This window comes from Trematomus bernacchii, unplaced genomic scaffold (genome assembly GCF_902827165.1).
Source record: "Trematomus bernacchii unplaced genomic scaffold, fTreBer1.1, whole genome shotgun sequence".
NCBI lineage: Eukaryota > Metazoa > Chordata > Actinopteri > Perciformes > Nototheniidae > Trematomus > Trematomus bernacchii.
Window position 1 is genome coordinate 2,250,865 of NW_022987869.1, and position 26,609 is coordinate 2,277,473.

At 40.9% G+C, this 26,609-nt stretch overlaps 1 protein-coding gene across 2 annotated transcripts in view; it reads left to right on the plus strand.

The window, feature by feature from the left end:
* sept12 (septin 12) overlaps window positions 1-23,862 on the plus strand; it is a 100,997-nt gene extending 77,135 nt beyond the window's left edge. For both annotated transcript variants that reach the window (XM_034113620.1, XM_034113621.1), the window contains 9 exons: window positions 9,639-10,037; window positions 12,334-12,462; window positions 16,964-17,045; window positions 17,589-17,726; window positions 18,871-18,988; window positions 19,138-19,233; window positions 19,372-19,468; window positions 20,268-20,319; window positions 20,561-23,862. In XM_034113620.1, coding sequence (XP_033969511.1) covers window positions 9,639-10,037; window positions 12,334-12,462; window positions 16,964-17,045; window positions 17,589-17,726; window positions 18,871-18,988; window positions 19,138-19,233; window positions 19,372-19,468; window positions 20,268-20,319; window positions 20,561-20,726 — 1,277 coding nt within the window. In that variant the 3' untranslated portion in view covers window positions 20,727-23,862. The remainder of the gene's footprint in view (window positions 1-9,638; window positions 10,038-12,333; window positions 12,463-16,963; window positions 17,046-17,588; window positions 17,727-18,870; window positions 18,989-19,137; window positions 19,234-19,371; window positions 19,469-20,267; window positions 20,320-20,560) is intronic.
* Window positions 23,863-26,609: the final 2,747 nt, after the last annotated feature.

Sequence of the window (26,609 nt, forward strand, 5' to 3'; positions counted from 1 at the left end):
AAGGGGAACTGGGGATATGTATCAGCTGCTTGTGTGACAGTCAGACAGTGAATACTTTAGAGCCGTGTGAGCTAACCCGGAGCTAACGGGAGAATACACTCCCGTTGAAGAGCAGCCGGCCAGCACTGCAGCGGTCGGTAAATGCCGCTGAAACACATTAATAAACAATGAACCACGGCACTCTGGAGAAAAGTATAAGGTTGGAGAAGTCGTTATTTAATTTAATCTGGCTTCGTATGATTAAAAGCAACGCAGTCCCCGGCCCGTTGTTGTTGTGAAGTGAGCTCCGGCGTTGGGGAGAAACTCAGCGACGTAAACGGTGACGTCATGACGCAGCAGCGGCAGCACCAGTCGGGCTCTGAGCGGTGTGAAAAGAGCCGGCGCTAAACCGAAGAACCGGTTCTGAACCAGAAAAGCTCTAGCACGGAGCTTGAACCGGAGTTGCGTTGGTGTGAAAGGGGCATAAGGGTTGGGGGCCTTGAGTGTAGAAGGGTTAGGGTTAGAGTAGTGGAGAGTCCCCCAAAGCCCCATTCAGTTTATCTACTACACACCTCATGGCTTTAAATCCAGAGGAACACTTTCTCTTCTTGAGTCTGCTGCCTTTCCTGATGGGGAAAGTCCATAGGGACTTGGCTTGGCAACTGGAAGGTCACCAGTTCAAGTCCCGGAAAGACCAAGTGCTACCGACTGTCCCATCTATGGGCAAATAGCAGGGGCAGATGGGGCTCATAGCCATGGAAGGCAACCCATCTAGGAGAAGGACACTGAACTAAAACCAGGACTGAGAGGAGTTGCGCCCCCTAGTCCTTAATCAGCATAGTAAAGCCAACCATGAAGTGGAGGGCTCGTCTGAGGACGACCTAGAGATACCACATGGATATAGCAGTCAATTTAAATATTTGGTAAACCCAACAGTTACTCCCGATCACCCTGCTGATCCCACACCAGTGTGGTGTGATAAAAGACGATGTCAACACTGTCTGTTAACACCATTTGGTAAATGCAAACGCTTTGTCAATGGTTTTCAGGAGAATCACTCTCTCAGCCCAAGTGTTTCATGTGATAGACGATGGCTTCCCCCCCCCTATCTGTCCTGCCCCAGCTTCAGATTTAGATATTCACGAGAGCATTAACACCTCTAAAGAACACAGTGGGCGAGGCCGTTGCTGTAGGTGAGCTGTTTCTTTGTCATCACCTGATCTTTGTCATCACTTTGTTTAGAGGATGCTGTTTGGGAAACAATAAATCGCCAGAACGCCGACATCTCCTCATCACTGCACCGCTCCCACGTTTTATTTTGTGTTGCCATAAGTTAGTCTCTCTCCGTTGGTGCGCTGGGCTAATGCTAATGCTAATAATGTTAATGCGAGCAAATAAAATGCGGCTTCACAAAACTTTTTGGGAGTTTTACGGGGCGTGGTTTGCAATCCGCCCAGCCAATCAGAACCTTTTTCTCCCAGGAAAGTACCTGCTCTCTAGCAGGGACTCAAAAGGGGGTAAAAAGGTTCTCATGAACTAAGTTCTAGTTCCGGATTGTTTTGGTGTGAATGCACATTTTCGAAACTATACTGGGAAAAGTACTCCGGTGTGAAAGCGCCTATTGAGGACTACAGGTTAAAGCATGTTATATTTTGAGATTGCTGATTTTCAGTGTAGTTCTTTGTAGAGCTTCTGAATTCACCACCCATGTTGTTGACACCATTTTGGAAACTGGATCGTGCACAAATCGCAGGAAAAACATGCAAGAAAACTGAATGCACAATAGTTATTTATGAGAAAGTTAGTTGAGCAGCTTTGGAAATTAAACCTGACGTGCCAGAAACTTGTTTCTGATTAACCGCTATTGGAAACCATTTAGAAAAGGTAAAGCACAAGGCAAAAATACTTACTACAACACTATCTTCAGGGTCATTCTTTGCTCTTCTTTTATTGAAGAAACACAGTTGTATCATAACTGATGCTTTTGCAGCATCTACACTTACCTTTTATGGAGACTTTATTGTTATCTTGAATGATCAGTTGCCTCTCTGTAAACAGTAAAAATGTGTCATCTACACTCTTTTAGTCACTATTTGAACCAGGTCACTGTTTATACCTAATATAAGTCTATGTACAATATATAAAAACAACAAGCCTAAAACATGACATATGTCAAGTTGTACTATGAAGGACAGTTATATGATTAAGTGGTGTAACCACAATAAGAGCCATGTCTGAGTTGGTTCCAGCTGTCATCCTTTGTTGCATGTCATATTCCCCTATTAAAGAGCACTTGTTTACTTCAATATTTCAGGACCTGTATGTTATCCTTTAGCATTGTTGTATGTGAACCTGTTTTATTTAGAAAGCAAAGTGACATGTTGAAGAGTTTTGGCCTATTTTATATTTGAATTTAACCAGTTAAACCCCACGGCCCCGCGGGCGGGGGGCAAAACGCAACATCTTGCAAGAAAAAGCGTCTGAGGGCTTCTTAACATGTAATAAACTATGAATGTGTCATACTCACTTAACGGGAAGAAACTCAGCTTTCAGACAATATTAAGTAAGTAAGTATTGGTAAAAATATTAATAAAAACAACAACGTTTGGGTTCGTTCGTTTATTATGATGGTAACGTTAACCAGTAAGCTTCAATAATCAACTCCAGCTCAACAAACCATATTGCAATATCTACCTTAAAGTGGACCTATCATGCTATATTTGAATAATATAGTGTAGGACCATACCTATATAAGGCATATTTATACTTTTTTTTTCTTCAAAATACCAAACAGATCATGCATTTTAGCCATGCCTCATTTTGCTCAATTTGACATTTTTTAGATCTGTTTTAGCAAGGGCAGATTCTGTGAGAACAGCACCACCTACTGGCCTGGCATATGAACTACAGCGTCTCCAGCGCTTTCGAACGGCAATGGCCGTGGCTGTCTCCTCCTGATTGGTGGAGTTGGCCCAATAGCCGTAGCGCCACCGTCCTGACGTCAGGACAGTGTTCAAATCTGGATCAGTTTTTATCAGATCCGTTGCAGCCCCTTTTTTTTTAGATTTGGGTATGGAGGAAAATAGAGAGGGTTGTGTTTTCTGACACTTGGTGAGTTCCCTGGAACACCGGGGACACATATTCATGTATAAAAGACATACAAAAGTGCATTTTGCATGATAGGTCCCCTTTAACGTTATTTCTAGGACCATCTGGAAATGTGAGATTCATATTTTTCAGATACACAGATCTTATAGTGAGGTTAATCTCATATACAGTACGCTCGCTGCTCTTCAACACTACTGTGACGTAAACGGCCCGTCCACACAGCGGCGTGCGTTGAAGCTTGCCGGCGGGCGTGTCTGAAACTCGATCAACAACCAATCACATGAATCTCCCGCCCCTGACACACAAGCAGCGGTTTGATTGGCTAGAGCTTGTACTGGCATATGATTCGATTGGCTGACGCTTCTGCCGAGGCTTCAAAAGTTGAACATTGCTCAACTTTTGCAGCGAGCCACGCCAGCAAAGCTCCGCTTCACTTCCCACAATGCAGTTCGGCGAAAAGTGACGTCACCCCATTCAAAGTGAATGGTGAAGCTTTCAACGCTGTGTGGACGGGCCGTAGCTGTCTGCATCGTCGAGCATAGCGAATTTAAATCAACAATATCAATGCATACAGTTACCTAACTAGCAAACTAACTAATGTACGAGGATGACCTTATTATACCAACCTCACACAGAAGCCGTTTGTTCTACAGTATAATCCTTCTTAATGTTTTACACTTCTCTAATATGTTTTAACTTGTATGCTACGGATAGTATCGTTAGCACAGATGTAGCTTAGCTGAATAAAAAGACCAGTAAGAAATAAAGTACTTGAATTTCACTTACCGAAGGAACTGCATTCAGAGACGGTCTGTTTTAACCGCAGAGCCATAAGATAAGTCCGATATTTAAATGAAGAATACTCCACCAGGCACCAACACAACAAACACATCAACGAGTTCAAGTTGTGTTACCTGCATCAGCCTCGCAGCTGAGCCCCGGCCTGTAGCATCCTGGAGCTTACTGAGCTAACGGAGCTACTAGCAGAGAGACAGAAAGCTAGAAGCAGCACTCACTGCAGAGACCTGTCACTCAAGGTGACCACACCCTAATTTATGCAAACACTTTAAGACCTAATATAACTAAAAGGGTTGTGTTATAAAACAATTCACCCCCCACACAGTTGTCATGAAGGGGGAATCTAACTATACAGAGGATATGGTTTTTTGAACCACGATGTAAACATGTTTATTTCTGCTGTAAAGGGTCTATGGAAATTGCTCCCTTCTGCAGACTGCTCCTACTGGCCACTAGATGAACTGCAGTTTGAGGCACTTCCTTATTGGCCTCCCGGCTCTGCCCAAGAGTTTGCCGCTTGGTTCAATGGCATTAAAACAATAAAAACGCTGCTGAATGTGTCTGTGTCACTTTGAAAGGATTACTGATAATCCGTCTTCATATTTATGTCAATAACGGAGATTTCATATTAGCTGCTACGAGAGTGTATGACAGCTTCCGGTTTTGGGCATTCTGGCTACGCATCACTCATTCACCAATGGGTCATGTTTAGATGGATTTTAGGAACTTACCCTCAATTCTATTGGCTCTAACGGTTCAAAAGAGATGTCAATCATCAAAATCGACCAAGGGGGGCCATAGATATGGAAAATGCACCCAAATGACCCCAGAAGTGGGTTTTTTTTTCTAAATCTCTATAAAATGGTAAAATGTCACTTGTTTTGCATCAATCTTGATACAGGGTACTTATTATATCTTATACTTTGGATTCCTAAAGCTTTTAGTCTACTATCCCATCATTCAAGGGTGGTTTTCACTATAAGTAATGTTTTTTTTTTGGACGGACACAATAATTTAACATGTTTTACTATGTTCAATCTGAATTTACTTCAAAATAAAAAAATTCTATATTAATTCTGACTTTTCTACATCCAACTCACAGGTTTATCATTACTTTTAGAAAAAAGATGATTAATTTACCCCTTTTAGAAGTGAAGTTATAGTCAATTGTTCTGGGAATGTCATTTTCGAGCCTGACTTAACTGGTTATTATGAAGGCTTTTACAGAAGGGTTTGTTCATATATCATTCATAGCCTGAATTATATAACATTTTATACCTAAAAACATGGCGAAAATTGATATTTCAGGGCTGTTGTATTTTCTGATTTATGGAGTGATAAAAAGAGATATCCAAAATCCCTTCTGTAAAAGCCTTAGATACTAATATGACTACAAAATGAAACAAGAATTTTGAACCTGGGTTTATCCAAAGTTCAGATTTCGATTCCTGAAATGTGTTAAAATATGCGCATATATAATGAGATAATGGCTCATTTGCATATTTAAACATGCTATTTCAGAGAACTTGTAATACAAAAAGCAATTGCCTTATTGTAAGTAATTAACTGGAGAAAGTTCTAGCTGATATCTTTAAGTTAAAAAAATTACCCTATTCACCTGTGGTGTCTCGCCTTAAACAGTCGTGGTAGATACCTTGTTTGTTTTAAACATCATAAATACACAAACAACAATGAATACTTACAGGTTGTGTACCCGAATCTCCCGCTGGTCCAAACAAAGTAGGAACAGCATCGTTCTTCAGTGCCCTACACTGTACATATCTGGCATGAATCGCTGAAAGGTTTGGGAAGCTTTGTTTTGTGAAATGCTGGCAGAGGGTGTGGCCTCTGGGTATTCACACGTCACAGAACCCAGGAAGTAAACATTGGAAAAGGAGAAATCTCCAATGAGGCGTTCTGGGGCAGCATAGACAGGTCTTTTCTGTGTTAGAGTTTTACTCCCTACAGGGTGTACTTTGAGGGTTTGTGACTCTGCAGACTGTTTACATGCATACAAACCTTCATAACACACAAGGGGACGGGTAATAACCAGAAAAGCATGACATGGGACCTTTAATAATACTCAACTTGCCTTCATTTGAGTTCCTCTCAATAATAAAAACCAGATGATTTAATTAAAATCAATCTACCTGTCAGAGAATGAGTTTCTCTCATATGATCCATGACATTCCAAGATTTGTTATAAATCCTGCAGTAAGTTACTACTGTGAATTGTGTCTAAAACAGCCCTGGATTAGAAAGAGAAATCAGTCTCCTTCTATCTTCTTCTTGAGCCTCTCAATGGTCATGCTGGCGTCCTGAGCAAACGCTTCATACTGTCTCCTTCTCCTGTGGGTGCTCTGTTTGCTTTTCTCATGTGTCTCTATTCACCGGGTTACCTAGTCCTATTCATTAGTCTGTCCATGCTATTGTCCGTGCTATGGTTCCCATGTCTTTACTGTTACATATTGAGACACATGCTGATCAAATATCAAGTTGGCTAAAGATATCGCCAACATTTAGTATCACCTCTTTCATGGTTTGACACTTTTCATGGCATTACGTCTATTTATATAGAATTTGTTTAAAATACTACTACTATGACTACTCTGCAATATGTTGTTTCTCAGTGTGCATTCTGAGTATTTACAGTATGAAATGCAGTAAAGTATAATTGATGACACATACCTCTGTTGGAATGCATCAAAGTATTTGTATAAACTATAGTGACTGGCTCTCAAAATGTAAGTGTTTCTCCTTACTCATTTCTAAGTGTGTTTTACAGGTCAGTGTATATGGGTACTCCACTGATTTAGTATTGCACCTTCATAAAGCTGTGGGAACTCACAAAAGACACATTATTAAATCTAAAGGGGCAATCCGACAGTTAGGGAAGAGGATTAGGGCACATACAAATATTTTAAAAAGCTGACCAAAAGTTTTTGTTTTTTTTACTTCTGAGAAAAAGGCCTGAAGTGTTTTGACTTGAATTTTGACTTTAATCTCAGAGTTCTGAGGAAATAACTATTCAGACTTTTTTCTAATAAGCTTTGAATTCTGAGAATTAATTCAGAATATAGTCTTCAGGTAAAATCTAAAAGAAAAAAAAAGTGGCCCTAATCCTCTTCTATAGACAACAAAGAGCCTTCAAGCCTGGTAAAACCAATGTGTTAAAAGGTACAGCAAGTACATGTCCATCTGTGCTCTGTTGGTTAATAGTGAAACACCTCCTGCTTTAGTAAAGTGTGAAACTGACTGATACGTAAAACCCCTCCTCTCTGTCCTGACTCAGGGGGATTAGTTCTGTTCCAATGCTCGAACAGGTGGATATTTATAGCTGATTAAATTATGTGGACTGACACTAACCAAACAGCGTGTGTGTGTGTGTGTGTGTGTGTGTGTGTGTGTGTGTGTGTGTGTGTGTGTGTGGTGTGTATGTGTGTGTGTGTGTGTGTGTGTGTGTGTGTGTGTGTGTGTGTGTGTGTGTGTGAATGTGGCATGTGTGTGTGTGTGTGTGTGAATGTGGCGTACGTGTGTGTGCAATCCGTAAGATGGCACAGCTCAATGAGTCATGCAGAAATACAAAAACATACACACACAGTCATGCTGGTTTCAGACGACTGTGTCATAATTGCATTGCACTGTAAGTCCATACAAGTACACAGACACACACACACAACTACAAATTCACAGGGGGTTTGTCAGTTCTATCCTATCCTCTTACAGCACTGACTAGACAAGACTACACACACACAAACACACACACACACACACACACACACACACACACACACACACACACCGATAAGAGAAGGATAGACTTCAGTTACTTAGACCAGTGTGTGCGTGTGTGTGTGTGTGTGTGTGTGTGTGGTGTGTGTGTGGTGTGTGTGGTGTGTGTGTGTGTGTGTGTGTGGTGGGTGTGTGTGTGTGTGTGTGGGTGTGTGTGTGTGTGAGTGTGAGTGTGTGTGTGAGTGTGTGTGTGTGTGTAACCCTTTGTAACATGTACCCGTTGAACAGGATAAATGTAGCTTTTACTCGTTCTTTGCGAGAGTGAGCTGAGGAGCTGGGTAATAGTGTCAAGTCATGAGCTGGAGATTAGCCTAGTTTAGCATAAACAGCTAGCCTAGTTTAGCATAAACAGCTAGCCTAGCTTAGCATAAACAGCTAGCCTGCCTCTGTCCCAAGTTCAAAAATACCAACATCTCTAAAGCTCACAAACATGTTATATCTTGTTGTTTCATCTGTGGGTTTTAAAGGGTGAGTTATGTTCCGGAACTATTATTTGACGCATAAACCCATCATCACAGCGCTCCAGTCAGTGTTGCTCCACACAGCCTGATCCTGACGTAGCCTCACCTAGCTCTCAGCCTCCTCTTTGGTTTTGCTCACACCTGTCACAACAAAGTCTACGGAGCTGTTTTGCAGAAATAGTTCTTCTTACAGTATTTCTCTTCATGTTCTGTGTTTAACAGCAGCTACATGTTGCATGTTCAGTAACACTCCGTAGCCCAATGCATCCACCTTGTTAACCTTTCACCCCCCACTCTCCATCTTATAGTAGCAGACAGCTTTTCCAGAAATCCTTTAGAAGTCCAATATAGTTACATCGTTAGTGACAGTACAGACAAAAGTACAACAAATGATAAGAGTAAGTGTAATGTATGAAATATGACGTAAGAGGAATAGGACCAAATGTGAATTGTTTTTTGTATCTGACCCAAAGTGCATTTTTTTTTGTTCTGAAAGAAAGTCTGAGGTTAAAGTCAGAGTTATTGTTTCATAGAGTTTCAAGATAAAAGTCAGAATTCTGACTTTTTCTCACAATTCTAACTTTAATTTCAGAAACTCTCATCCTCTTCTGTAAATTATAGAGACAAGCACATGTTAGTAATACTCAGTATAATCAAAATAAGTAGCAGCATTTTTAAGTGAACCTATAAGGGGTTGAGATTGTAAATAATGTATGTTTGTATTGCACATGAAAGTGATTATTGCATAGTACTGAAGTAGCAGCAGAATAATAAACAGTGTGTATTGCACACAATCTCAACAGTGTGTATTGTGGGGGGGGTCTACCAGGGGCCGTGGTGGTTGTAGAGTCTGACCGCTGCAGGAAGGAAGGACCTGTGGTATCTCTCCCTGAGACAGCCGGGGGGAGGGGGGGGAGCAGCCTGTCACTGAAGGAGCTGCTCAGAGGAGACATGTCCCCTCAGAGGAGACATGTATTGGGGGGACATGTTGCCTGCAGGGAGGACAGCTTATATATACCCAAATGCCCATTTGAACCCTCAGAAAGCCACATCAGTGCAACCCATCACAGGTAGACAGACGGAGAGATACGCAGCTCCTTCCTGCAGCAGTCACACTTTAGGCTTCCACACATATAACTCCCCTGTCGTGCAATATCACCTATGTGCAATATATATATTTATACAGATTTATCATTTGTATTATCACTATCAATAACTGCAATATACTTTTTACTTTCATTACTTTCCTGGCTGCTATCACACTATCTCTACATGCTACACTTATTTGTATTTTATAAAAAATAAAAAACCCTGGTACTGTACTTACCAAGAGGGGTACTTTTTTCAATTTGTATTTGTGTAATTTCTATCTATGATATTTTATCCATGCCTCTTCATTAATATTTTGTCTCTTTACTTTTGCTGTAACAATGTACATTTCCCCTCTGTGGGACTCATAAAGAGATTCTGATTCTGAACTCTTTCTTTCTGTATGAACAGAAACTGCTGGAGAGCTGGAGACGGACTCACTCAGCCCAATGGAGGACGGAGAGGAGAAGGAGAGGGGCATCATGGGACTGCAAGACGACAGCAAGTACCAACCAGGACAAGCAGCCCTCATGGACTCCCAGAATTCCATACCTGAAACAGGAGAGAACGGAGTGGTGGTCGGTACAGAGATGGAGGAGAAGGGAATAGAGGAAGGAGACTTGAAGAAGGAGATGGAGATGGAGGTGGAGGCCGAGGTGAAGGTGGAGCTGTGCCAGTCAGGGCACGGCCTGCAGGTGAGCTTCATCCGAGGCACCGACCTGTTCGGATACGTGGGCATAGAGGCGGTGCTGGACCAGATGAGGCGCAAGACCATGAAGGCCGGCCTGGAGTTCAACATCATGGTGGTCGGTGAGTCTGAAACACAACTCCTGCTTCGTTACGTGACATCATCTTTGTGCTCATGTCTTGCACAAAGAACTAACACTACGAGTGTGTGCAGTGTCTACAGAATGCCTGTGTCTGATGTTGAGGATTTGCCAGTTTTTTTGTCTGGCTTCCGTGATGCATGTAGATTAACACTTTGTCTCGATCCTTGCTCAATAAGTCCTTCTGCATGCCATTTAAATGTCAATTCAGAGGTCAGAACTGGGTGTGTTGACCTCATTCCAGTAGCACAAGCCAGAAGAAGAGGGATGACCGCAGCAAAGTTGTCTCCTTGTTTACAGCTTGAGCAGTCGCCTCAGGTTAGCCATTGTTATCAATACCGGTTTGTAACTACGGTACCAGTTGATATAATGTGACACAAATCATACAGAAGAGCTAAACAATTTCAATGATCAAAGTGTTCTGTATGGCGAGGTGTCTCCGAGTTTCCAATAGCTCACCTGGTAGGGACCCAGGTTTGAATACGACCTGTGGATCTTTACGGACATTATCCCCTCTATCTCCCCTTTCTATCAATCTGATAAAGGCTAAAACTCTCCCAAAATTGGTCTTTTATTCATGAAGAAAAGTCAAGAGGTACTATCTCTGTTGGTCTGCATGCGCTCCCATGCTGTGGCGCAATGCAGTTTAAGATCAGAAGAGTTTCACTCTAAGGAGGTCTTACATGACCAGGTTTTATCAATCCACCAGACCAGGGTGGCTTCAATGACAGGCTTTCATCCCCAACCGTTTTACATAGACTGCTTAACGTAACTTTAGGAACTCTAAGCTTTGCTACTCCCCATTGGGCAGTTTTTCATAAGCTTTGAGGGGACTAAAGTATTTCTTTCAGAGAAAATTGTAGTACCAACCTCCAGTATCAGACAGGCAACCCCGAGGGAAGGTATCAAGGGAGTAAGTAAAGTAGAAAAGTAGAATAGAGTCACTAGGTAATTTGACTTTTAAATATATAAATGTTTCAACATTTAAAAATGCATGTAAAGATCAGCCAGGGTTGCCTGCCTGTCGTTGGCAGGTTTCTAAAAGACACCAAATGCACAACAATATGTTTTCTTTCATATTTAGAAACAGTGTCTAACACATAAAGGAAAGTGTGTGTGTGTGTGGGTGTTAACCAACTTCTACCCGATTTAAACCCACCCTGCATTGCGGCAAGCTTACAGTTGACCAACGGCGAGGCTCACATGATGCCACCAGGTCACTGACCGGTCGTAGGATTTCCTTTTACTTCTTTGTGCTTTCCCTTTTCACTTAAATACAAATAAACTCAAAAGCAATGTCCTATATATACACATGGCATCGTAAGAATATGCTCTGTGTAATGATATGTGGCTGCTGGGTCTCTTCCTCTTTGAAATATATAGTTTGCTTTTGGTACTGGAAGAGGAAGTATGATTCTTGAAGGGAAGTGGTTTGGAGAGTTGGGGCTGTCGCTCCTTCCTGCCACACGAAGAGATGATAAACACTTCCCCTGCCGTTGGACTGAAACAAGAAGTTTCCTCTTGATAATTACATCTAGATCAAACCTGAACTAGAGGAGGTCTCTTTAAGTGATTCTAATAACCAATATCTATTGAATTCAGAATATGTAGATATGAAAAGAGACAGAATGCGACACACGCCTGTTACACTGGGAACAAATCAATTTGCATGTTAGTTTCTGTGTGTGATCGTGCAGAACAGCAGTACACTAGTCTGCCATATTTGTATCATCTTATAAACCTACTATGGGTATACAGTTAGCGATTCAGACACACAGCACTCTGAGAAAAACACAAGCATTCATGTGGAGTGTGAACTCTGACTATTTCTCACCTCCAAATATTTATTAAAGCAGCTTTAAAAATGTTTTACAACTTTAGTTCTTATTTAATCAGAAAAGTGGTGAGTGATTGATGTCCAAATGAGTGAATTATTCCATTAAGTCAGTATTCCATTACTATTATGTTTATATTTAAGTTTATCTTTTCTTTGAGCACTCTTACTTCTAATTTTATAAAGATAAAGCAAAAATAATAACGCATTTCTAATTGTGATTCTGACATACTATGTATAGAGAGTTGTTGCTAACCATGACAGGAAACTTAGTGTTTAGTATTTAATATGTGGTTGGGGTTTGGGGGAGTGGTTGTACGTCTGAACCACTAATCCAAGTTGTCAGGGTCTTCAGCCTCTTCTCAGATAAGGAGACATGGAGTATACAACCCAGCGTTACAGATACTTAGAGGATGTTTAAAGCTCTGGTTCTATGTGTCTGCAGGTCAGAGTGGGTTGGGGAAGTCCACGCTGGTCAACACTCTGTTCAAGTCCAAAGTCAGCCGGAAGTCATGCACGAGCAACTACGAAGAGAAGATCTCCAAAACGGTCAAACTGCACTCAGTCAGCCACGGTAAGAGTTTGTCTACTCTCTTCTTTCTCTTTCTGCTACAACTGATTACATGTGTTCAGTGTGAGGAGGTCATGACTGAAGATAAATAGCAGACAGCACTGACATTACATTACATTACATGACATGTTACTTGTTAGACGCTTTTATCCAAAGCGACTTACATACTCAATCCTGTGGGCAATCCCCACTGGAGCAATTTGGGGTGGGACACAACGACATGCTGACTGCAGTGGGGTTTGAACCTGTGCTCCCCTGATCCGAACACCAATGCACTATTCCACTGCGCCACACACCTCTGTGTGTGTGACATCATACTTTTACATTAGTTGTTCTTTAGCTTCTTGTCTCATGACCAGAAACTCCAGCTTGGGCTGTCTGTTACCTTTCAAACAACCACATGTTAGCGTTATCATAGTTAGCACGTTAGCATACAGATGTTAACATTAAGTGCAGTTCTTTTCAACACCATTACAGTTTTACATTTATATATCAAACACAAGAATAACTTTTATTTATATAGTGCTGCTTTCACTGGAGGAATCGCGGCTAGTTGCGTACGTTTCGTTATAGCCAACATGTTGATCGTCGTTGGACACGTTGACTCAATTCTGTCATTATTCTGTGATTTGAAGTACTAATGTAAAAAGACATTTGTCCAAAGAAACATATTATCTGTCTCTCGTTGTTATAAGAATGCTCTTATCATCCGTGACTTAAAGAATGTGAAGCAGCAGACCATGACACGGTCCATAAACATCTTCTCCTGCACTCTCACATGTTCTCTCAGTGTAAATACAGGCCTGTCACATTTACGCTCTGCACACTCTTGAACAGAAAGCAGGAAAAACTGTTCAGGAAAACTCTGTCTCGGTGTAAATGTGAACATTTACAGCATTGCAGGAAAAAGCCTAAATATGGTCACAAAATTCAGAAGCAAATTGCGGATTCCTAGTTGAATGTTAGTCTTCGTACTGTCATACATCCCAAGTCTGGATATCTAATGTACATTTGACAAGCTATTTTAAGAGTACATAAAGGGGTCATAAAACATGCAGTTTTCATGAAAATGTTTCACTTCACTTTTTCAAAAGTTATGACAGTATTAAAAGGGACCACCAAAATGTTGGGGTTCTAGTATGAGCAAGTCTGGTTATAACAATAATTCATGATAATAAATAATAATAAACTATTCATATTTATAAAATCCTAAATAGAAGTTGATAATAGCTGGCCCTACAGTGAAGTGCACACTTAACATCTAGGAAGAGATCTTTAGTAACCTGTGTGTGGGATGGAGGAGAATGGTCCCTTAGTTGTTTACCATGTAGTTAGCTCAATGCTAACTTGTTGGACGCTATAGTTGAGTTTAGCCGGCTGTGGCTAACTGCTGATGTCAAAGGTCACAGGCTACAGTAACCAATAAGTATTGTATGTAACATGGCTGTCCTCAGGCGGGGCACTTACAAGTGTAGAAACAGGAAGTGGTTTAAGATTTTTAAAACAAAAGAGGATGTGAAATTAGGATGCATGTGTTAGTTACCTTTTGACAATATGCTCATAGTGTTTTTGTACGACAGCAATAAAAATGCATTTATTTATTTCTGGGATTAAACATGACTTCAAACACAGAAGACAATTTACGTGACAGTGTATGTCAGAACTTGAAGTAGTCACCCTGATGTCACCCATTGGTTGGGGCACTTTGGTGTGGCATATTCTGTCGGTCGACATCTTTATTTGGTACCCGAAATGACCGGAGATGGTGGAGCTAAAAACACCTTTAAACAAGCTAAAAATAGGTTAAAAATATCACTTAACTGAAAACACAATCTGTAAAAAAATATGGAGTAAGTAAGACAAAAACAATCACAAGGTAAGCAAGACCCTTACCACTGCTTTGTGGTCTGTTTGACTCTTAATAGGAATATAGTTCACAGAAACACACATCATGTTCTGTTGAAGAAGAATCAAAACTAGAGATTGAGACCATAAACTCTCACCTGTTGCATTGGCTTCACTTTTCAGAGCCGGAGTAGGAGATTCGGATTCAGGTGATTTATTTGTGCCCGTAGGTAGATTTGCTTTGCAGATAAAAGACAAGGGATCCATTACAACACACATTTGAAAGACAACAGACACATCTCTTAAAGAAGTACCCCCTGCTCCATCACATCCTACAAACATGAGCAATCCACAAAGTTGATAAATAAATAGGCATTGCTTCCATAGTGTGACACTGCTATAACTTGTTCATTTGAGCAATAGCTGCTGGAATAAAGCTGTTTTCATACCGCTGTGTTCTACACTTTGGGACGACAAACCTCCGGCCCGAAGGACGAAGCTTAAACTCTTAAACTGTGTGCAGAGGGTGGGAGTCATCGTGATCGTAACGATTAAAGAAAAACTAAGTTAAGTGCCGTTAGTGTGAGGTTGTGATATTTTCTGTGCAGAAGTGGAAACTGTCGTGATGGTGAAGCTAAAGAAAAGGTGGAAGAGGTTCTAAAAATGCAGCAGCATGTTGATGAGACAACAGGATGTGAGGAGCAGATACAGAAGTGAAGCTCCCCTCCACACCGTCAGACTGAAACTGGACCTTAGGTCTGTGTTTCTCTTCAGCTGTGTCCCAAGTGAAACAGAGCCGACAGTTAACCCTTTATTAAAGGTCATTCTGCTATACTTTGTATGGTATACTGTTATTTTCATTCATTTGTTAGCAAAAGCAGCTTCAGAGTCTTTACATTTACTACCACTGCCTCAGGGACAAACTGAGAGGCCTTTACAGACTCGTCACCTCCAAATACCTGCTCGTATCTCTTTAAACATCCTCATGACGGACGTGGAGACTTCCCCGGAGCGTCAGATCTGGAGTTACTGTACACATGTTGGGCTCCTCAACACTTCCCAAAACTCAGTCAGAGGCCATGCTGACCGCACCGCCTGTAAAGAGAGGGGAATCTGGGAAGGGTTTGACCCTCCAGCAACTGTGAAGCCCATTAGAAACCTAGTAAAAGGTGTGTGTGTGTGTGTGTGTGTGTGTGTGTGTGTGTGTGTGTGTGTGTGTGTGTGTGTGTGTGTGTGTGTGTGTGTGTGTGTGTGTGTGTGTGTGTGTGTGTGTGTGTGGTGTGTGTGTGTGTGTGTGTGTGTTTGTGTGTGTGTGTATGTGTTTTTCTATCAGTCCTAGCTCTTTGCTGTCCCTTGTAAGAGTGTGAAATACAATGTGAGACCCCGTTGTCCAAGTACACAGAAAGTAGCAACATTTATTTTCTCTTTCATATGTCTTGAAGAATCAATACCCCAGATGATTGGATGTCATTCCATCATAAAGTGTATGATTAATATTCCTAACATGTATACTGACATGTATGTTGTTCATGACATGTGTCTGTGGCTCAGGTGGTGTGAACCAGTAAAACCAGTTGTCTGCTCCACAAAGTGTTACTTTGCAGGTTATTGAAAATGTTAATGAGCAGGTTCCAGAGGGGTGCTCTCATGCTTCCACTCAGAGGAGATTCCTGAGTGCTTAGTCAACAATGGAAATGGACCCAAATGATAGTCTTCACTCAAACATCCACACGTCGCCACACACACACACATTACACTGACTCAGCAAAGGTATCACTTTGATCCCATCATTACATGTTTTACTTCCTGTGCTTTCAAGGATTTACCATACCCATAGCCACATCCTAATCCATATACTCACTCTAAAGGCTCACAACTTTACACACCAGCAGCTTTTTTAATTATATATCTTTATGTCAATATATGTTTTCAAACTGTTGTGCGGTTTAGTATTTCCTTAAAATAATCTAATTTGTCGGACATGAGTGGTGTAGGAAGCTGTAGGTTTAATGCGTCATAAAAACAGCGGTTGCTAACAAGTGACCAAATGAGACTACTACATATCATCACGTTGAACATTAGCCGCCTTTAGCTTAGTGGTGGTGATGCGCGGCTATGCAACAGTGATGTAGTCTGTTTATAGCCTAACTTTAGCTTTTTACTTCTGGTGATTGCATTTAGGACCTTTGTGATGCAAACTTTCTGGTCGGTCTAAAAAAGACGGTATCACTGCCCCACTCTATACCCCAATAAAGACCAACAAACTAAGATGTGCGAAGGCACTTCTTTACGCATAAGGGAGATCAGACACATAGGCTCTGTAGTTCAAACTAAGATGGCAAACTATACGAAGCCTTGAACCTCCCTTATGCCATCTCTTTAGTCATGAACTAACTTTAAACATTATCAACCGTAACCCTAAAGCCAACTCTACAACGTAACATTCGAATCACAAATACACAGGGATCTCAGAATGATTGGAAACCATGACACTGTGGTACTAAACTGAACCTGAAGATACTTTGGATATGCCCGCCTGGTTCCACTACCCTCATGGCACAACATCCTCTACTGTTCAACAATGTGATGTGATTAAATTCACTTTTAATGTTTAACTCCTGCACATGTAACCCCTCTCCCTCTGTCCCTCTCTGTGTAGTGATTGAGGAGAAGGGGGTGAGGATGAAGCTCACAGTGATCGATACTCCAGGATTTGGTGACCAGATCAACAACGAGAACTGGTGAGTGGTAGAAGGATGGGGAGAGAAAAGACCGATGCCTGGAAGCAGAGTAGGAGCTTCCCAGATCTGAGTTAAAAAGTGTGCAAATGACTGCATTCAGTTTCTGTGATCAGCACGCAACTAAGTCAAAGGGAAATGTAGTCTTTGAAAGACAGACGTTATTGATTTTTTTATAGTCATACTCACCAGTAACCACAGTAATGAAAATGTTAAAGTGAAAAATGAATGTGTTCCCTCTCAGAGGTATCGTTTATGTAATATTATTAGTTTTGAGTATATTTGCACATGAGCAACCCTAACCCTAACCCACATGTCTCGACCCACAGCTGCAACCAACAAGAATGGCTTTGATAGCATTTTCAGATACCTTAAACACACAATATCAAGCAGGGAATTTGCAGTATAGAATATTTAGTGGGGGCTCTGTCTTAAGGTTACATTTACAACAAAGATAATGATATCAGAGCATCTGATTGCAGGTATCTCTGGGGCAAAGTATAAACGTTGCCTTGGTAACACTGTCTCCTCTGCTCCTCTCTCCAGCTGGGAGCCCATAGTGAAGCACGTCAACGAGCAGTATGAGAAATACCTGAGAGAAGAGCTGCATATCAACAGGAAGAGGAAGATACCAGACAGCAGGGTCCACTGCTGCATCTACTTCCTCCCCCCCACCGGACACAGGTCAGCCCTCAGACCTGGCTCTCTGATTTATTTAGGTTTATTTCCAGCAGAGCATTTTGCACTTAATTGTGTCAGTAACATATTTTATTCCCAAACCATATCGGTTTGATGACCTTTGGAATTGAACCTGTTGATAACACCACTGTAATGCTAGGCGCAAGGAAATGAGCATGAGGAAGCCGCTTCATCCTTTAATTACATTTCACCTTCAGAAACTGTTCACTTTCAATGGCCCTCTGACACAGGGCGACAGTGACACATGCACAACAGTGACACATGCACAACAGTGACACATGCACAACAGTGACACATGCACAACAGTGACACATGCACAACAGCAGTCACATTCAGGAAATGTTTTTCACAAAAGATTGAAGGGAGAGGTTACACAAGCTGCTCGAGGCAGCCTGTCTGAGGCTCTGCAGTCATGTTTCAGTACAGACTTAGATATTAAGTCCAAAGGAAACTTGAGTTGACAAATTAAAAGCAGCAAACTTTATTGAAAGACTATTATTATGACGCTGTCATCAAACCAATAACCTGGCTCTGATACGGTATTGTCTCAGTGTTTCATTACTGCAGAGGACACTACCATGTGCTGTGTTCAGGTCCTTCATTCCTTCAGCTTGCTTCATGTTCTCTTCTCCTCCAGTATTACCTGTCGCAGGTGAGCTACAGTGTGACCTCAGCCTGTGCACGTAGCTGCCATTGATCTACAGTCATGCTAGTGGCTTTCTGGGAATGTATGTTTAAAAAATGCTTATATGGCAGGTCACATTTTTCACCATTTTCATCACTTGATTGTAACCATGGCTTGCTATAAAGAGAGAATACATTATTTATTTATTTATCTACTGCAAGCTACCTTCGTAGATTTTAGCATTTATCTGTTGCTGATAGGAGTGTTATCAGTTTGTGCCTGAAACCAAAATATTTGACATTAAAGTGCTGTTAAAAAGGATAACCGAAGTCCTTACAGTTTGTCCTGAGGGAACAATCTGAGCAACATAGCCATCAATGGAGTCATATTGCTAGCATAGCTAACAAATGAATTTGTTTTTCTTCAGCTTTTGGCTGTGATGGTGTACATTTTGACACTTTGAAAAAGTACATCCAAGCTGACCAGAGGTCTGTCTGTTTCCAGGTTACGCCAAATCGATGTTGAGTTCATGAAGAGGTTGGGAAAGATAGTGAGCATCGTACCTGTCATCGCCAAAGCCGACACACTCACCATTGAGGAAAGACAGGAGTTCAAAGAGAGGGTAAGGGACAACACAAACACACACACTCAACTAAATGTTATTTTCTTTAGTTCCTTACGTGTCCTCCAGATGATGTTTTAAAGCGTTATAAGAACTAAACCTTGTTTCTTGCTTCGGTAAATCTTTAATAACCACTGACTCATTGACAGATAAGGCAAGACCTAGCAGCCAATGGGATTCGTGTTTACCCCCAGAAAGAGTATGATGAGGATCCGGAGGACAGCATCCTTAATGACAGGATCAGGGTAACGTCTACACTCCTGTACACTACTCACTATGTCTATAACTGTTCGTGCTGTTCTGATAGCTCACATGTTCAAATGATAGATGGGCCTGTCTGAGACATGATCATTGAACATTGTTATTTCATATTGTGTGTTCAGGAAAGCATTCCCTTTGCTGTGGTGGGAACGGATAAGGAGCACCAGGTGAATGGACACAAGGTGCTGGGACGTAAAACAAAGTGGGGAATCATTGAAGGTAAAGCATCACTCTAACATCAAATCTGATATTTCTTCTTATAGTTGCTACTGTATGGATGTGCAGCAAAGGCTTTAAGGACTATAGCAGCTGCCTCTTACTACTACAACTATATGTGATGATGATATTTCCTGAAATGATATATACACTCCCAGGCCACATGTGGGGCATGGGCATACTTGCCAACCCTCCCGATTTTCGCGGGAGACTCCCGATTTCATTGCCCTCTCCCGGTTTCCTCCCGGGGTCATATTTCTCCCGCATTTCTCCCGATTTCTGACAAAATCAGATTTACTCAGGACTGTTTCCACTCAGACTTTAATACAGCTACACCATTGTTTGGTTTCCATGGTAGTGCGTCTCTTTAGTAACGCGCGCAACTGAAAGTCTGAGAGGGTGTTCAGCATGGTGAGGAACTCGACCCTCTGCTCGCTCCTTTCCTGTAAAATACAGGTCCTGCCTGTAGCTCCATCAAGGATGGTGCTACAGGCAGCAAGGCATTGCACTTACAACTACAATAAGTATGTGTAGATGTTCAGAAGTCAGTTTCCCCGCTGCGAGGCTAACAGTTCTAACAGCACCGGCGATCCCCCCCCGCACGGTGGTTTTGAAAGGGTGATGCCAATTTCTGAGGTCTCAAGGTGGGCAAGTATGGCCATGGGATATTTAATAAAACATACAGACACATAAGTCTCCACTGTATCTGATTCTTCCAACAAAAGGTCCTCTTTTTCTGGAAATGAGTTCACTGGCTGCATTGGAAAGTCAAAGTTAAAATAATTGTGTTTCTGTTCCACAGTTGAAAATGTGGAACACTGTGAGTTTGCCAACCTGAGAGATCTGCTCATCAGGTGAGATTGACTGCGTTACTTCACCTTATCATAAAAACATGTCATTTATGAGAACCGTAAGAGTCACTGAATGTTAAACAAACCACTGCGATGGTCAATATGAATTTCAATCCATCAACTAAAGTGCCACACAAATCATGTGACTGATGGCAGCTGAATAATAATAATAGAATAAGACAGAGTAGCATAATGATGACCAAGCTTTGAATCTTCCTTTCTGTTTCTGTTGTTCTTTCCAAAGGTCTCACCTGCAGGACCTGAAAGACGTGACGCACAACATCCACTACGAGACGTACCGCGTCCGGCGGCTCAACGAGAGCAACGTGAGCTTCGGTGAGCTGGGCCTGGCCCCGTGGCCCCTGGAGAATGGGACCGATGACAGGGGCCAATCAGAGAGCCACCTCTGATCCTCAGAGGAACGATCACGCTCATCCAATCACAACGAGAGATGTGAAAAAGAAAGATATGTTTTTATATTTCCTTTTTTCCCCACATAAAAAAGTAGATGGAGAATTTGTTTTCCTCTTTTACTATATGGGACATGCTAGTGAATTGTTTTGAATGAAAAATTATATTTGAATTTTTATTACAATACATAATAAATGCATCAGATTTGGATATATGTGAAGCAAAGTGAGCGAGCATGGTCACACATACAGGGCAGGGAGAGCAGCACGATGACAGGAAACAGATAAGTTCAGATTGAGGTGTGTAAGCACCTTGGTGTTAGCTATATCAATTGTATATTATATGGCCAAAAGTGAAATGTCCAGGTGTCCACAAATGTTTGGCAATGCAGTTTGTCATTATTGTTTAGAAGTTTGACCCTAATGAAAACATTGAAGATGCTGTTTAAATGTTTTAAGATGTTTTTATAAAGCTTTCAGGCCACATTTAAGTGCCTAAAGAAAGGAACATGCTTAATATGTCCATCATCACGTTTTTTGTTGTCATAGACTTCTATTAACTGACGTCTACTTCTTGACATGGATAGAATTAAACTAGTCACTAGGTCATTGGTTGAGTACTGCTTAATGCTAGTGGAAGTATTTACCTCACTCTCTTGCTCAGTGCTCCACCCAGTGGAGACAATGAACAGAAGCATTCAGTGTGAGATGCTCGTGAGAACACGGAAAACATACAAAAGACATAAATAACACAAATGATATCATCAGTATAATATTGAATTGTTCTAGGTGAGATATATATGGTCAAGTCTTATTTCCACACGTCACTGGGCAGATGAGGTTTAGGATAGGATAGCTTATGTGTGAATCATAACCTACAGTTTGTATTATTAGTGGTGTTCTCCATTTATTATTTTGCAGTTAAATTGGACACAATTGTCACATAACTGCAGGACAGTAGAGAAAATGTGTTTTGCCATGAAATATGGGCATTAATAGGAAAAAGTGTCAGTATTTCCATTTCATTTAAACAATATTGACTCTAGGAATTCAGGGATGAATTGATATCATTTACATTTTGTGAGAGGCTGTTGACTCTCTTAAGATTCTCTGAATTTCTCTTGAGTTTCTTTCTGAACCAAGTCATGCATGCAATATGCTTAACCAGTTATACACCTCACAAGAGTTTTGTACAAAAGGTGTTCATTATGCACATCCAACAAACGTACTCACACCTTGACAGCAGCACAAAGAATGACAGTAGATAAAAAGAGTAGTAAAAAATAAATCAAAGTAACTACCCTGACAGAGGTGTGACCTCTGGCCTTCTGAAGGACACTATACAACATCACAATAATGATCATGATAAAAAACAAGCTTCTCCTCCATTATCTCCCGTGATCTGAAAAGTTCAAAGATGATCTGCTAAAGCATTTTGAGCGTGCAGCAGCATATGCTCTCCCCTAATTGGGAACATTTGAAAATGAAACTGGAGCTCAGAAAAAGACACAGGCTCTTAATTGATCATATTTCCCGCCATTGTTAACACATTTTGACAAACGACATAAATGTGCCTTATCATCAAAAGGTGTGTAGTTGGGTTGTTTACCTGCTCAAATCAAGTGGAGTTATAGGTCTTTTTCATTGAAAGGGTCAAAGCTTCTTCTTGCTCAGTGTTTAAGTGTAGCTGATCTCAACATTACACAACAGCAGGGCACTGGGTAGTTCTCTTTCAATAACAGATGAATGAATACTCCAGCCCTGACAGCTTCCACCTCTTATGTTCACTCAGCTCCAGGATACTCTGTGATGGTTGAATTAGATTGTATGTAATCACCTCTTGTTTCCTGCCTGCCATCATTAATACAGAGAGCTTGAGTGACAATTTGCATGATCTTCATTTAGTAATGTACCTTTTACTGTTTTTGCATATATTAAAAGATCATTTTCTTCAGAGGAAAGGGTGCTTTTCTGTTAGAACATTAATGACAGCTGTACTACTGGTGACCATGGTGCAGCTGGAGCTGGATTGTAGAATCAATCATCATCATCATCATCATCAAGTTTGACCATCTGTGCCTTGGTTTTGCCCTCATGCTTGTTAAAAAATAAAAACATCATAACAGCCATCTTTCTGACTGCAAACCAGTTCCACACACTAGGACATTTGCTGCCAAGCCATAAAAACAACATTTTATTTGACCAAATGACTTAATTGTATAGTTTGATAGTAGAAATGTTTCACACTCAATGTATCTGCTCTCATTTCCAGGTAGAAAGTAGATCCAGTAGAGCAAAAGAGAGGGGTGCATGGTGTTAGCCCAGAAGCTAATGGTTAGCAATCATTGAAATAAAGCAAATAGAACCTTGGGTCATAGGAACGTTTTTGAGTCTTAAATGTTGGCAGCAGAGTCTTAAATGTGCAGAGTGGCTTCAGGTTCTAGTTTTATGCTAGTGCAGCAGGCTAGCTATTGAAACTGACTTATGAAATTCCTCAGAGGGAGGAAAATGCTTGTTATAAAGGCATATGTCCTATAATGTTCTAGATGTTCAGAGTTGTTATTCCTTTTTTCTTTACACTTGTACTTTTTCTACTGTCAAAATGTCCTCTTTTAAAAAGGTCCAGAAGCTACTCATTGACAGGTGTTACTACTGAAATGTTCTACAACTGCTTGTGAAATGTTAAAATAATTGTTAATGTTGATGGAAACCATGCTCAGCTGTCTTTTAATGGATAACTGAATATATAAATGAAAATGTAGACTACTTCCTGTAACTTCACATAATGTTGAGTGAGAGTAGGCTCCATGCTAGTACGTTAGCTTAGTTAGCACCTGTTTCTGTCGCTACATCTTCCCTTTTCCAGAGTTATGGCTCAACTTAATGTTATCCAAAATGCCAGTTATCATCAGCACTGACAACCAACCCACCACCGACACAATTCCCATTAATGCTGATCACGTACAGCTTGTCAGACTTTCTGCTCCGTATCCTGAACCTGTCAGCCCTCGACCCTTGTATTTTATACTCAGCATGTACTAACAGATTTTGTATGAATATTGTCTTTGTTTTTTTATATAGTATAAATGATGCACATGTTAACACTGTTGATTTACAAATAAATACTTGTCACCTTCTCAGTCCAGTGTGAATTATTTATAATACATTTGCACCATCTCAAAAGCAACACTTCTGGGGCCTCAGACCACCAGGGGCCCCAAAGCCACTGTGTGTCATTTCGTTTTTCATCGTAAAGTTCCCATTTATACTGTGTTATATAAGTGTTGCTGGAAGTTTGATGCCTTTTTGTCATCTGGGTATAGACCCCGTAGTGGAGGTGAAATGCTGCCCTCTATGGATAGATATTACACATTGCATTTGTAATACCCACACCAAAATACATAGAAGGATTAAACTAGATTGTGTCTTATGACTTACTTATTAACGGTATATTTTTATAAACAGGGCCTTAGATTTAGGTAAATCAGCTGACTGAATATTACATTTTCAATTAACAAGCTGCCAAACAAAGTGATACCAGAACCTGTGGCTGCTAATCCAGCTTTCGTCACTTCATCATTAATTCTATAAGTACCTTGGTGTTCATATAGATAGTACACTCAGCTGGAGGGTCCATGTTAAGGGTCTGTGCTCTAGACTTCAACAGCGATTGTATTTTCTGCGTAGACTCCGGGCTTACGGAGTCGAGCAGAAGTTCATGTTACTGTTTTATCATGCAGTGTTGGAGAGCATCATTAGGTATGGTATCACTGCCTGGTACGGTAACTTGACAGTGCAGTCAAAGTCACAGATCGCTCGCATGGTACAGACTGTTATGAAAATGATGGGGGTTAAAAAACATCCATCTCTTCAAAACATATATGAAGAGTCCATTCTTAGACAGGCACAACAAATGGTGTCTGATCCCACCCACATACTCCACCCAGAATTCCAGCTCCTACCTTCTAGTAGATTAGATTCAGGGTTCCCAAGAGCAGGCTGAACCGCTATAAGCACTCATTCCTACCTATGTCCATTAAACTTCTTAATACTCACATGTAATGAAATGTACTTTTTAAATGTTGACCATGAGGGTTGTGCAATAGGTCGCCATTGTCAGTATGTGCGTCTGTGTATTGTGTTTGTTCAAACGGTGTATGAGTGATGATATGTGTATGTATTTGAATGTTTACTATGTTTGTATATGTACATGTATGCGGAACTGCAGGACGGAGTCCAGAACAAATTTCCTTATCGTATCGTATCATCATTAATTCACTGTGAGTCTGATGTTTTTGAAACATTAAACCAGCATTTATAAGTGTTTACATTTAAACATTTATTTAATATACACTGTAATAAGAAATTATCGCCATAATTTAACAGGGAATTATCATTGAATCAAGGTCGTCAGCCTCTTTTTTATTGTGTTGTCTCTTACTTTTACCTTGAAAACAGTGACACGTTTTGAGCATGAAAGTTAATTCTTGGAAGCAATAGTTTTAAAAAAGAATCCCAATGCAAGGCTTACTCCTAAGTTTCCAATGACCTATCAGCAGTGGGGGGCTCAGTCATCATTATGGGGTCTGAGTGAGCTTAAACTGTTGCTGTCCACAGACTCCTGCTCGATGACCTTTGACCTTCCCTCAGTGAATGTGGTGAGAGGTCTGTTGGTCCCAGACAGCTGATGTTGTCCAGGGTCACGTTCACTGATGTAGATCCACACAGCTTTCATGTGATGTCACTGTACCGCGAGGAATTACATCTGTTTAGAGTTCCACTCGTGATGGATGATGAGTCTGTTTATCTGCTCTGCCTGTTACTGACCCTGCCAGATTTTGGACACCAAGTATTCTGCCTGTCCCTTATTGGACCTGTTTGTCAGATGTCCTGGTCATAGGCGGCGCGTGAGGCTCAGGTTTGGGAAGGCTAAATAACTTTTTTTACCTGACGCTGCCAGCCTCCGGCGTCTATAGAAAAGAGATCAACTCAGTGAAAGCACCGCCTGCTGACCAATCAGAGCTCAGTGTGCGGAGTTTAAATCTATCAAGTCATATTACAGGATAAAGGAAATACAGTTTAAACTTCCGTATGCAGTGCTGAGAAGACGCCAACGTGTCGCACTTATCATTCATATCACATCATCAATCAGATCATCGATCATATCATATCATAATATATCATATATTTCCTTATCTGAGTCAGCTTATTGAGCCGTATCTGGCCGTGCAACACTTACAGTGTCACATACTGTATGCAGAAGTATTATTTTAAGCAACACATTAGGTCAGGGGTGTCAAACTCAATTTAATCGCGGGCCACATCAGCATTATGGCTGCACTCAAAGGGCCGGTTGTAACTTATAAATATATAAAATAATGTATTATATAACATTATTGCCTCTGCATTGGATTATTATTGGATAGGGTAATAACTTCATAATTAACTACGTCGGAAAGCGGAAGTCTAGGGGAAAGAATTGCAAGTCTCTTCAGTGAGAATGTCACAAAATGATTTAAAAAGAAAAGCTGGAAAAAAAAGTCAAAAACAGAAGTTTTTTAAAAAGTAACAATTAAAAAATAGAGTCAAATTCTGAGAAAAAAATCTAATTTGAGATGCATTGTGGGACGTGTAGTTTATGGGAAACGTGCTTCTGTAAATCAGCATGTAACCGTATAATAAACATATTATATTCTTTGCAAGCTCTTGTGGGGCCACATGAAATGAAGTCACGGGCCGGATTTGGCCCCCGGGCCTTGAGTTTGACACCCCTGCATTAGGTTGACGAAACACTCAACTCAAATGTAATTAAAGTCAGATCCACTCGTGTCTTAGATGGGGCAGTGATATCATAAAACTGTTGTACGCTTTCAAACACTTGGT